The sequence below is a fragment of the Anser anser genome (assembly GCF_964211835.1).
Source record: "Anser anser genome assembly, chromosome: 16".
Classification (NCBI taxonomy): Eukaryota; Metazoa; Chordata; class Aves; order Anseriformes; family Anatidae; genus Anser; species Anser anser.
In genome coordinates, this window is record NC_139737.1 from 14,780,467 (window position 1) to 14,792,744 (window position 12,278).

Here is a 12,278-nt window from a genome sequence, read left to right on the forward strand (position 1 = left end):
GTCCTTTCCAACATTGTGTTTCTATGATTCCTTAGCCTCAGGCTCGCTCTAACTGATGCATGCAGCTGGCCTCCTGCACCTGGGTCTTCTACACCCATCTGCTGAAGGTCTTCAGACTGTGGCCAAAGAAAGGACACAGCAGGCAGCCTTGCCTACCCCACATGTCCCTGGGGAGTCCACCCGCTAGTAGGATCTCTAACAACGGGAAACAAGCCCGTTCGGTGAGAAGTCGGCAGAGAAAGACCTGACTCCTCCTGCAGCAGCTTTGGTGCTGCAGAGGAACACACAGCGGCCCCCGGCTCCTCTGCACCCTCCCCTGTCTGCCGGCAGCGGGACGGGTGCCGAAACCAGTGCGATCGCGATCGGCCGGTGGCCCAGCGGCAGCCCCGCCGCCTGCCCTGCCCCGTCCCAGCGGAGGAAGAGGCGTAGCCCCGGCCGCCGCCTTTCAGTTCCGGCCTCCCCGCGCAGCCGCAGCCCGAGCCGCCGGGCCGGAGCGCTGGCCGGAGGCCCGCCGCGCTGCCATGGCGCCGAGGCGGTGCCGGGGCCTGGCTGCGGCGGGCTCCCTGCTGCCGCTGCTCTGCGCCCTGCTCCGCGCCGCCGCCGACACCAGCACGGGCCGAGTGGGTGTCGGGGCGCGGGGCCCGGGGCCCGGGGCCGGGCCGGGCCGGGGTGGGGTGCTGAGGGGAGCGGGGCGGGGCGGAGCGGAACGGGGCGAGGCGGCTCTGGGGCCGGTCGTGCCGCGGCTGGGAGCGGAGCGGCCGGGGGGCGGGCTGGGGAGCGGGGCGGCGGCTGCCCGGCCCCGCTGCGCCCGGCTTCAGCCACGTCGCTGCGCCTGGGCGCTGCTGGCCCGCCCGGAGCGTCCCGGTATCTTTTCTAGGCCCTTGTCCGGCTGCTCTCCCAAGTAGCCGCTTTCGGTTGCTGCTGCCGAACCGCACTGAGGCGCGCAGCGTCGGTCCCTGGCAGCTTCTCTGCCTGCGCCCGAGCTCTTCTGCGCGCATTCGGTTCTTTGGGGAGAGCCGGCCCGCGAAGATAGCTGTGCCTCTTTTTCGTGCTCTCGAGCATCGGTCTCCCGGGAGGACCTTCCTGGTGTCCGCGCAGGGGTCGTGTTGTGGCCCTTTCCCTCACCGCCCGCCGTGTTGGAGCCTGGCTGGGAAGGAGAGGGGTCCGCGGGGGTAGCACTGCTCGGGGCTGCTTTGGTTAGCGTGGTCCACCCGTGCTGCTCAAGGACAGCTTGCTTTGGTCAGGCTGATGGTCTGTGTGTGCCAGTATGCTGTGTTGGTTAGAGGCCGGCTTTAGAGCTTTAGTTGCCAAGACAGACGTAGTCTGTGCTCCCAGCCGTTTTGCAACTTGGGCAGTTGGTGATGCCTCTGTTGACTAGTGCTGCCTGTCCGTTTACTTTGCGAGATTTGGCATGGCTAGCCCTGTGCCGTTACTCTTCTTCTCAAGCTTTGGAAGCGAAGCCTTTCCGTCTCCCATGTGGAGTTTGATATTTTCATGCTGCTTCAGAGAAATAGGAATTGTCCTCTCTCTTGTGCTCCTCCTTGCTTTAGCCCCTTTTTCCCACTGCTGCGTTAGGCTAAGGGACGGTGTGCGAGCCTGGTCTGAGCGAGCAGGGTTTTTAGCACTTGGGTGTTGATGGCAGCATCCTGTGGGTGGGATGGATTGTTCTGGTGGCTGGTAAAAGCTTATGGGTTATCTGTAGATCTTGTAGCAATCATGGTCTAAGTAGTAAGCATTGAGTCGGACAAATGGGTTTTATAAAGATTTTATAAATTTGTCTTTGGAATATGGAGCGCATTGTGCCTGTAGTAGAATACCAAAGCAGTTGGGTGTTTTTCTGTTTGATGATAAGTACCCCAGGTTTCTTTACAGTGCTTGGGGAGCTTGTCAGCCGTATTATGTTAATTCCTGTTGGGTACTGGCCAGGAAGAAAAAAAAAAAAAGGCTCAGGGGCTCAGGAGTAGGTGAATTAAAAGTTACCATGAAAGCAAGTCTACATTCAGGGGTTGGTATTTTTTGGTCTTTGCGCTTAACAGTGAATTAATGTTTCTTTTTCTCATGGTATTAAAATGACTCAAAAGAGAGTCTTGAATTACTTGGCTGTTTTTGAAAATGCAGTCCTTGGCCTGTAAGTTTGACATGGTTTTATCTAAAGCTGTGTTTTGGGGAGGGTGTGGGGAAACAAAGCTCCTTGAGGAGAGCTGGCTGTTTTTCTCATCTGAAAACTTGCTAGATATCTGGTATTAAAGGAAAAGTCCACCTAGCAAGGTTCTATGTAAACTTTGAGTTTGTTTTTGAAAGAAATACTTCTGTGTCTAGTGCAAATGTAAACCTGAACTTTTGTTTCTGGGGAATTACCCAGGCCTGTTAAGCTGTCTGCTTGGAGCGATGGTCCAGAAGCAGCAGTAGGTGGGCAGTGGGTTATTTGGAGTGTATTGCTGTGGGGGCAGAGAAACCTTGTGATGGCCTGGGGATAGGGTGCACAGGAGGAACAAGAGAGGAGCTCAGCCTGCGCAAAGAATGGAGGTTCTTTGGCATTTCTGTTGTACCAAAGACCTATGTCTGCCCCAGTTATATTCAGTGGGGTTGCTGGCCATTTTTGATCAGCAGGCCTGTATCATCCAGTTAGGACAGTGGATATTATGCTGGGTCTTCCTGGAGTTCAGCCAGTGTTACCAAACCTAACTGATAAAGAGGTTAATAGGTGGTTAAATTTCATGGGCTAGTTTGTCACCTTTCTTTTGAAGAAATGTTGTGATCTGTGAAGTTGAAAGCTTAATATGGCAGAAACTTACGATCTGTTTCTTTCTTTTTCAGGGTTGGTTAAAAACTTATGGCTACTTGCTTCCATCTGACAGCCAAATGTCCGCCTTGCAGGCGGGAAAAGCTGTGCAGTCTGCAGTGGCCACTATGCAACAATTCTATGGGATCCCAGTAACAGGAGTTTTGGACCAGACAACTCTTGAGTAAGATTATCCTAGACTAATTTTGTCTTTCCATTCTCAAAGCCTTGTCTATTACCTGGGTAGTTATTCTAGGAGCCAGAAGTCCTCAAAAGGGATAGATTTCACTGTCTCAGCCCAGTCAGAGAAGTCTTGATGTTTGTGAAAAGGCATCCCTAATGAACACGTGGACAACTCCATCTCGATCTTATTGTCGACAGTACACTGTTTGCAAGTGTGAGAAGCTCTTGTTAAATGTCATTCCTGTTGCTAGTGCAAAGGTGAAACACGAATACTATGAGTTTCTGAAGGCAGTGAACATCAAGGGTTTTATTTATTGCTGTCTCTTTCTGGACTTAGGTAAAAATCTGACTCCAGAAATGATTTCTGATGTAGTATTTCTTAATTGGAGTTGTGGGTCTGCATAGATGCTGCCTGTGGAGAGCTGCAGTTCTGAGTTGAAGAGAGTTGCAGCAGTCTAATGAGGACAGTCAAGACTACTCAGCTGTTGAATAGTTGATATTTGCTGGACATCAGATGTTATCTGCTGTATGTTATTTGTTGCTCATGATCAGTTTCTTAATAGCACAGAAGCATAGGCCTAAAGTGCCTAAGCTGGAGGGAGTCAGTTCCTTAAAGGCTGTTGCCTTTAGTCTGCTGTTCAGTGCACACTGCTAGATGTAGTGCAGAAGTGGTGTTTGTTGCTGTTACCTGAATATCCTGTATTAGCTGAATGTCTGCTGTTAGTCTAGACTAGAAGAGCATCTGTTGACTGTAGCAGACTGCAGATAAGGTCTTAGTAATGTTTTCTGGGGAGGAGAGGCATCTCATGGTGAGCAAAAAAGAATAGAACTTAGGCTCTGTTGGGGGCTTTAGTAAGTAAGAGTATTTTTCTGGTGGGAAAAAAAGGTGGTGCCTCTGTTTTACCATGTGTATGTCCAGGCAGGTTTTGCTCAGTGGATGGAAATCTGATGGTGAAAACGCTAAATGTTCCACCTTCTGAAGCTGAGGTCTACAAATGCTTGAAACCAAATGTGTGTGTGCTTTGCAGGATTTTGCTGTTACTGTACCTCCACCTGTCCTGAATCAATAAGTCCATATGTTGTATGGCCAGGATGAGCAGGAGTACCTGCTTAGGAGTCAGATTAAAAGAAAACAAAGTTGTAATTGCTGCTAGCATTGAGCCTGTATTTTGGGTGGAGGGGAGCATCTACATGGGCCTTGTTGGGCTCTGTCACTTTCTCAGATACTGTGGTGAAAACTCTCCCTCTGTCCTGGAAGCTGAGGAAAGGGAGAAGAAATGGCAAGGCAGACTGGCTCTAAGAGCTCCAAGTTACTCAGGCATTTGCTGAGTTGTTATTTCAGTTCATTTATGGGTTTGGAGATTCCAACTATGAATTTTCTTGTCACTTCCGTCAGTGTCGTGAACTCCCTGCCTTTAAAGCTTCAATGTGCAATCGGTCTGTGCAAAGTTATTAGTTTCTGTGGCTTCCTTATTAGGCAACAAATTCTACATCTCCTGTTTACACTTAATATAGAAGCTTAGTTTTCTTTATCTCCTTCCCCACACATACCCAAACCCTGAGCTCGGGCTTTCCTACAAGTGGTATCCAAGTGTGTGGAAGCTACCATGCAAGCACTGACAGTGGGAGTGTGAAATGGGAAGGAACACCACCATTGCTGTTGTTGCTTACTGGTACCTGTAGGGAAGGTTGGGGTCAGCAGAGGGACAAAGGGGTCTGTCTTGAGAAAACAGGTTGAGGATATGTGATTTCCTGTAAAAAGAGTAGTAGAGAATACTTAGAACAGCCTCTTCCTACTCCACATTCAACATCACCTCAGCAAACTTTGTGTCTGCCTGCAGTTAGTGGGTTGAATAGTAATTTGACTTAACAGCTAAGCAAAAATATAATCCTGGGAGTGTGAAGGGAGAGAAGGCATGCTAGTGCCTAACAGAAGTGCTCACTGTTATGTTTGTCATAATCGCATAGACCTGAGGAGAACCAGGAAGTAGTCTTGTATTGGAGGTGTGTGGAGTGATTGCCTAAAGTAACTAGGAAAATTAAACTACTATTCACATTTTAAAGAAAGGTACAGCACTGAAGAGGTTTTCAGGGCAGGGTGCAGCTGCATGCCCTGAGTGTTCCCTAGGCTTTTAACCTTAGATGTTACCACACCAGGGCAACGTGGTGTGCTAACTCTAACAAACAATACGGAGTGTAGAGTGGAGCGGAGACACTGTGGCTAGGCTCTGTGAGAAGAGGGGGACTCAATTGTTCTTGTGCACACCGAAACTGATAAACTGCACGTTTGCCTCTCTTAGCCAACAGCCCGTCATGTTTTTGACAAAATGCTGTACTCTAGTGCACTTTTGCTCATTATAATATCATTATAATACCAAAACACACCTCCATCCCAAAAGCTACCCGCCTCCAAGGTGCGACCACCCCTCACTGAGCATGCGCTCTGAATTTCTCAGAGCCTATACCTTTAAACAAAGGCAAGAAAACTTTTCACCAATCACAATAAAGGTATGCTTGACTACAGTCACTCAAGCTCCACCTTAAGGATAGAAAATAATATAAATTGGCTTAAGAGAGAGGGGACGTTAGGGAAGATACCATCACGAAGGAAGATACCATCCTGACTTCTGGAGCAGTTGATGGGCTGAGCCTCTCTCCCCCTCCCCCCATTGGGATGCCTTTGGGTGAGATTCGGACACTTGAATAATCTGTAGAGTCTTTGTGCCTTTTAATGCCTTCATAGCCAGGCTGTGTACCTGTGTATTTCATGCATGCTAGCTTGCTTTTGCAGACAATAAATTATCACCAAAAATCCAAAGAACCTGTGTACCTGTTGCTGTAATAAATTGCACTTAATTACATTATTCCTAGCCGTAATAGTTCTCATTGAATGCAACTAGCGTAAGGGCGTGTTAAGTTGTTGGAGAATCCATGACCGTGATAGTTCAGTACCCTGAATCCGACCAGACCCATAACGGTTAATCGGCTACACCCCTTAACACGACAAGGCGCCTTGTGTGTCTTTGCAAAGTCTTGAGCCTGTTGCCCACCTCAGGTTGCAAGACACAGTCTAATTTTGTTTCTTAACTCAGGGATTTTAAAGATACCACTCCTACCAGCTCAATGGTAGGCAACTGAGAGTGATAGCTTCCTCTGTTTAGCAGTCTTGTGGAGGACTTGGAGCCTGACTGGGGGAAGCAGCTGTGTCTGGTCAAGAACTGGATGTCACTGCTGTTGGAAATTACCTATTTTTCTGCGTGCCGAGTGGCTGGAGGAATGCAATAGTCTAATAGCACTAAACAATGCCACACAAACTTTTGAGGGTCCAATGCTATTGGCGCCCCTACTGAAAATAAAACTTTTTTCAGTGGTGATTTATTTATTTGAATCCTGCCTCAAGTAATTGCCTTTTGTTGTTATTTCTGATGTGTTTTTATAAATCCCCTGGAACAAAGAAGGAGCTATCCAAAGTGCTCAGTAGAGTGCAGCTGGCAAAAAGCTGCATGTAAGAAGATCAGTGGTTGCAAGTTACAGCTCTGTGATTATTTTGACATAAATCTGCCCTGCTGAGAAAAGGAGAAGAGATAGCTGGAATTGTACCATAGTTCTTGTGATTAGACTAGGGCCCATATGTCTGGAAAGGAAGTTGAGCGAGGAAACCGGTCCAGATAAACCTTCTCAGCTTGACATTAGTACAGGCTATTGACGGCCTGGGTATTGCCTAGCTGTAAGCGGGTGTTGTGGTGTAACGTGGCAGGCAGGTAAGCACCACAGAGCCACTCGTATCCCCGTGGGATGGGGAAGAGAGTCAAAAGGGTGAACGTGTTAGACCTGGTGGGCTGAAATAAAGACAGTTTACTAGTTAAAGCAGAAGCTGCACACAAGGAAAGCAAAACAAGGAATTCAGCCACTGCTGGGAAAGCAGGGTTTCTTGGGAATATAAACACCACTCAGAATGTTCCCCTCTCTTCCCCCATTTTCTCCTTAGCTTTTCTTGCTGACTGTGACGTTATATGGCACAGAATGTCCTTCGGCTAGTTTGGGTCAGCTGTCCTGGCTATGTCTCCCCCTGCTTCTTGTGCACCCCCAATGTCCTCGCTGACAGGGCAGCACAAGAAGATGAACTAAAACATTGGTGTGTTATCACCACTATTTTCATTAAAAAAAATCAAAATAAAGCATTATACAGGCCTCTGCGAAGAAAATTAACTCTATCCCAGCCAAAACCAAGATACCAGGTAATCAGGCTTTTTGTACTAGACCTATTTCAGACATTCTGTAGTTGAGGTCTGGAACAAGTATAATGGGTTTGAAAGAGGAATTAGGCAGCTGTGCATATGGAAAGTAGGGACAGCTCAAAAAATGCTGATGCCATGGAAGCTTTGGCTCAAGAAGTCCTTAAAGCCCAGAGTACTGATATTGCAGCCTGTCTCTGTCTTCTAGGTGATACTCGTAAAGATAAAATGGAAGATAATTCATGAGTTCTCATGAAGCTCAGGAGACGCAAACTGCAGTGTGAATTAGGTTTTTCTAAGGTTATGCTAAAAACTCTGTACAATTATCGTATGACTGGAATTAAAAAAACTCAGAAGATACCTAGGAAACTGGAAATATCTAGGTAGAAACAACACAAAAGAGCACAAGTAAAGGATGTTTGGAAAAACAGTGTTTTGAGATTGAGTTAATATGGCTTTTGTAAATGCAAATCTCAAATGTACCACTTTTCTTTGAAGGTGGCAGCAGATGTGTGGGTATACTGTACCAATAAATGTAAGGTAAAGGAAGTGGGGAAGATGAGCGCTAGCTTCATAATACAAAGCTTGGGTTCTTGTCAAGTCCAGTACAATCTGTCCCTGCAGACCTGACTTCTCCAATAACAGTGCATGGATCCCTCTGCAAGGGACAGCATCCTTTGCTCTCCCAGTTTACATGGCCATAGAAGCAAGAATGTCCTACATCATGAGTGAGATCAAAAGAGTCAAGGGGTATGGGGAGAATCTGACAGAATTTGGTGACTGTGACTCACAGATTGCAGTTACCTGTTCTGGTGGTTATAGGAAGTCATATCCATTTAGGTTGGAGGGTTGTGTTGCTTTCATTCAATCTTATGTAGTGAATTCTGGCTTGGAAGGTTTTGTTTTGTTTTATTTTGTTTTTACCAGCATAGGAACACTTCAACAAGAGAAAGTGATCAGAAGATTTGATCCCAGAGCATATGTATGTGCAGTTTGGGTCTGTGTCTCTTTTGGCATTATCATCATTAAGCTTTCGTCAAGAATAAGGGCTACCTGGCCCAGTATCTGTGTTTCCAAATGGAAAAAATGAAGCCTTTTTTGTGTGCAGAGGTGCATGGAATGTCAACAGAGGTGGAGCCCTTCTTGGTGTCTGTGTTGGTCATCTCTCATCCCTAGGAGGTCTTCTGATCACTGAGTTATTTTTAATTTCTTTTCTAAACTCATTAGCTTTCTTTTCCACTCTTTTCCTCCCTAGGTGGATGAAGAAGCCTCGATGTGGAGTTCCAGATCATCCGCACCTAGGCCATAGCCGGAGGAAAAAGCGTTATGCGCTAACTGGACAAAAATGGAGGCAGAAGCATATAACCTACAGGTATAGTATACTCCCTAACACTTTTAGTTTTGGGGGGGGGGAAATGTTCTGTATTTGTTCAGTATGCAAATTTTTTAGTTAGCTTAAAAAAGTGGGTTTTCCTTATGAAGCCCAGTTAAGGCTTTCAGACTTTAGGATATGGTGGAGCGGTATATTTTCAGTTCCCTGGAGTAACTGAAGAGTATTCATTGGGAAATAACTGGTCAATAAAGAGACCTAAATCCCAACTATCAGTTGTGTAACTTTGGCAGGAAAATCCTACTAAGCCCCTTTCTGTTCCCTGAGAAATCTAAATGCTAATCAAATCTAACCCTTGCAACTAGAACTACAGATGGAGACAGCAGGACTCTAACCCTTAAATCTTGTGTCCTCTTTAACAAATAGTACCCTTAAAGCAGAAGGGACATCATTGTCTAATGGAGTGTTGCTTTGTTCCTCCACTGATTTGCAACACTTTACTGTTTATTTTTGCACAGTTTTTCCTTATAGTGCTGTAGTAAGACACTTGCTTTTATCCTGGCTTAGACCTGCCAAGGCAATACGCTGAAGTGACCTACTAGTGTAAAATGAGTGTTGCATACTGACGATTGTTTTCCCGAGAGGCCTTTGTGTTAGAATCATTTAGGTCCTTAGGTTTTGAAAAGTAACGATGCCAATGAAAGTTTGACACTAAGGGTGTTAATTGAAAATAAATTTAAAAACCCCTCTTGGTGAGAGTCTCTGAAGAATAGCCTTCTAAATTTTGGAGAGGAGAAGGGGGCATTGCAGAGGAGTGAAGCTTAGGAATGTAGACAGTAAGGAGAAGATACCGGTAAGTAAGGCTTAGATGGAAAGAAAGAAGTCTGTTATGAAGAGAGAGAAATCTGAGTGACCAACATGGGGAATATGCCCAAGTGTGTGGGGAGAGGTATGGCGTAAAGGGAAGGAGAATTAGGGTGTGGGACGCTCCATTACTTCTGCTGAGAGCTCTGAGGGAGCAGTGAGGTTGTACTGAGACTGGTAGGAGGGTCTCGTTCTGGGGACTAGTTCAAAGCTTCCACCAATTTACTCCTTTAATTGAGATTACAAAGGCTTACCCTCCATATGTGAAAATGTAAGAGTCAGATCTTGCTTCTGACCTTTTCTGGACCTTAGGGAAAGCTAGTGTATAATCATATGTGTAAAACATAACTTAATGTGTGTACAAAACCACAGCTTATTGGCTTCACTCTTGCCATTGTCAAGCTGTTAGCTGTTTAACTTTCCAATTTCAATATTTGTAGAGTGACTTTCCAGTGATGGATATATCATTTTACCACTAAATATAATACAGGATATTTCATCTCTCATCATTTTATTACATTGAGCTAAGTTTCATTAAAGGCTGAAAGCTGTTTCTATAACATAGATGTTTCATATTCCTCGAGCTAAGTTTAGTAGGTCTTGAGTCTATTATATATCCACCAAAAAAAAAAATCAGTATTCTTTTAACCTAAAGTTTACCATTATGGGAAATTTATGTGTAGTTAAGCTATTTCTCAAAATCCGTCATGGACTGACATGCACGACATTGGCCTATCAATCTGATGAGCTCTTAAATATTCAAGGTCTTCTGAGAATGAAGCTGCTCACCTATGTAAAGTTGTATAATTCACTGAAAAGTTTATTTCTCAAAAATAATTTTAGTAGCCAGGTGTTTTCATACGCTGGATTCCATTTTAGTGTGATATTTTCACACAAAATCTGGAATAATTTACATTCTTTAAACTAACTCTATACATGAGGATTTGGAAGGTCACCAGGCTTTCAGAAAGCGATATGAGATGAACCAAAGTATTGGGATTATTTTACTAATAAATGTACTCTCTGGATCAAGGCTGTTGTTTGTTGGTAGCTTTATTTGTAACAGCAAAACTTTGCATGCACAAAGTAGAGTCTGCAAAAAATATATACATTTCAGAAATGGAAACTTTGTAGAGGTGGCTATGTATTGGAGTTAAATAAGAAGTCTTGAATGGAATCTGCACCTTTAAACAACCCTTCTCTCTCATTCACACAGTGTACACAACTATACCCCCAAGGTCGGAGAGCTTGATACAAGGAGAGCCATTCGTCAGGCATTTGATGTTTGGCAGAGAGTGACACCGCTTACCTTTGAAGAGGTCCCTTACCATGAAATTAAAAATGACAGGAAGGAGGCAGATATTATGATATTTTTTGCTTCTGGTTTCCATGGAGACAGTTCTCCATTTGATGGAGAAGGTGGATTCCTAGCTCATGCATACTTTCCTGGACCAGGAATAGGAGGAGATACTCACTTCGATTCAGATGAGCCATGGACCCTGGGAAATTCTAATCACGATGGTAAGGGTGCGAATCATTTTTTTAGAATAAGAGTAAGTTGAGTGTAGACACGTTGACAGGCTGTTAACTGGAAAGTGGTTAACAGAGCCTTCCCCTCCCATACAATGGTTCAAATGCTTTCTAAAACATGTATTTTATCTTAAATGGATAAAACATTTCGTTACTAGGTTTGTGACTCTGCATGCCTCTGTGCACATGTGTGAATGCTGGGGAATAAACAGAAGTGTGTATCTAGTGGCCTTATACATATTTTGAGATTTGGACCACTGTTGCTGCAGAAAGCAATGTCTCTAGAGGGTCAAGATGAACAAGAGGGTGTTGAAGCTTAAACTCTGTCTTGTGGAATTATTAGCATGAGTAAATAGAGCCATTTGTAGTGGTGAATAGAAAATTGAACAAGTGAAGGCATTTGTATTTCAAATAGTTTAAATCTGTATTTATTTTCCCGTGAACTGAGTGTGGTCATAATTCTTCCCATCAGAGGATGGGGCTGGCTGATTTCTGAAGGAGGACTGATGATTAGGAGAACTGCTTTTGTGATACTAAGCAATGTAGAGCTTCTGTGTCTTTCTGGCTTTGTCTTACTCTCAAATGACAATGAGCACTTTCAGATTTATTTTAAAATCTTTGAGGATAGTGGTGACTTGTAAAAGTTTTAAACTGGAATTCCAAATGTTGGAAAACCAAATTGAATTCCAAATATTGGAAAACCAAATTGAATATTTGGCTGATGAGAGCTCTTATTTAGTCCATATAATTTTGTTAAAAACCAGTATGACTTGAAGGTTTGCTTTTGTTGGTCTACATCTGTCTTTGTGTTGTGGCATCTGAAGAGTTTCAGTAAATCCATAATTGGATGCAACTGTCTCCCCACAGAAGAACTATTTTGGAGTCTTTGCTAGCAGTGCCAATTGTGTGGATAAAAGTGAAATATTTCATGTGAAGTCTCATCCAGTCAGAAAAAAATGAAGAATGGTTTGAACAGATCCTTTTGGGAAAACAGCCCTCTCTGATTTGTACATGGAGAATGCGATCTATCCTATGGAAGTTTCTGGTTTTGTAAAAACACCCTGTTGGTTGTGACTGTGGTAATAGGGGCACATGCACCAGCACATCTTTTATCTTCTACTGTGAAGAATGATCCTGTATAGGTTTTAAAAGTGAATGCAAAGTTTCCTTTTTAATGAACTTTAATTATAGTTCCACTCATGCATACCGTTCTATTAGCCAGTACTTAGCTTAGTACTTTCAATTAATGATTGCTGGTTTATCTTGTTAATACTACTATGTTCTCTGACAATCCCATAGGCAAGCTATGGAAGTTAATTGTTTAATATCACGATGAGAATTTGTAAAACTAGGT

The 12,278-nt window shown here is 44.5% G+C and overlaps 1 protein-coding gene across 2 annotated transcripts in view; it reads left to right on the top strand.

Annotated features, from left to right (window-relative positions):
- Positions 1–448: 448 nt before the first annotated feature.
- MMP24 (matrix metallopeptidase 24) overlaps positions 449–12,278 on the top strand; it is a 51,254-nt gene continuing 39,424 nt past the window's right edge. The window contains exons 1-4 of one of the 2 annotated variants that reach the window (XM_083801192.1): positions 449–620; positions 2,818–2,966; positions 8,456–8,572; positions 10,611–10,915. In XM_083801192.1, coding sequence (XP_083657318.1) covers positions 522–620; positions 2,818–2,966; positions 8,456–8,572; positions 10,611–10,915 — 670 coding nt within the window. In that variant the 5' untranslated portion in view covers positions 449–521. Of the gene's footprint in view, positions 621–870; positions 2,129–2,817; positions 2,967–8,455; positions 8,573–10,610; positions 10,916–12,278 lie in introns of those variants that run through there. The other variant, XM_083801193.1, reaches the window with a different exon arrangement.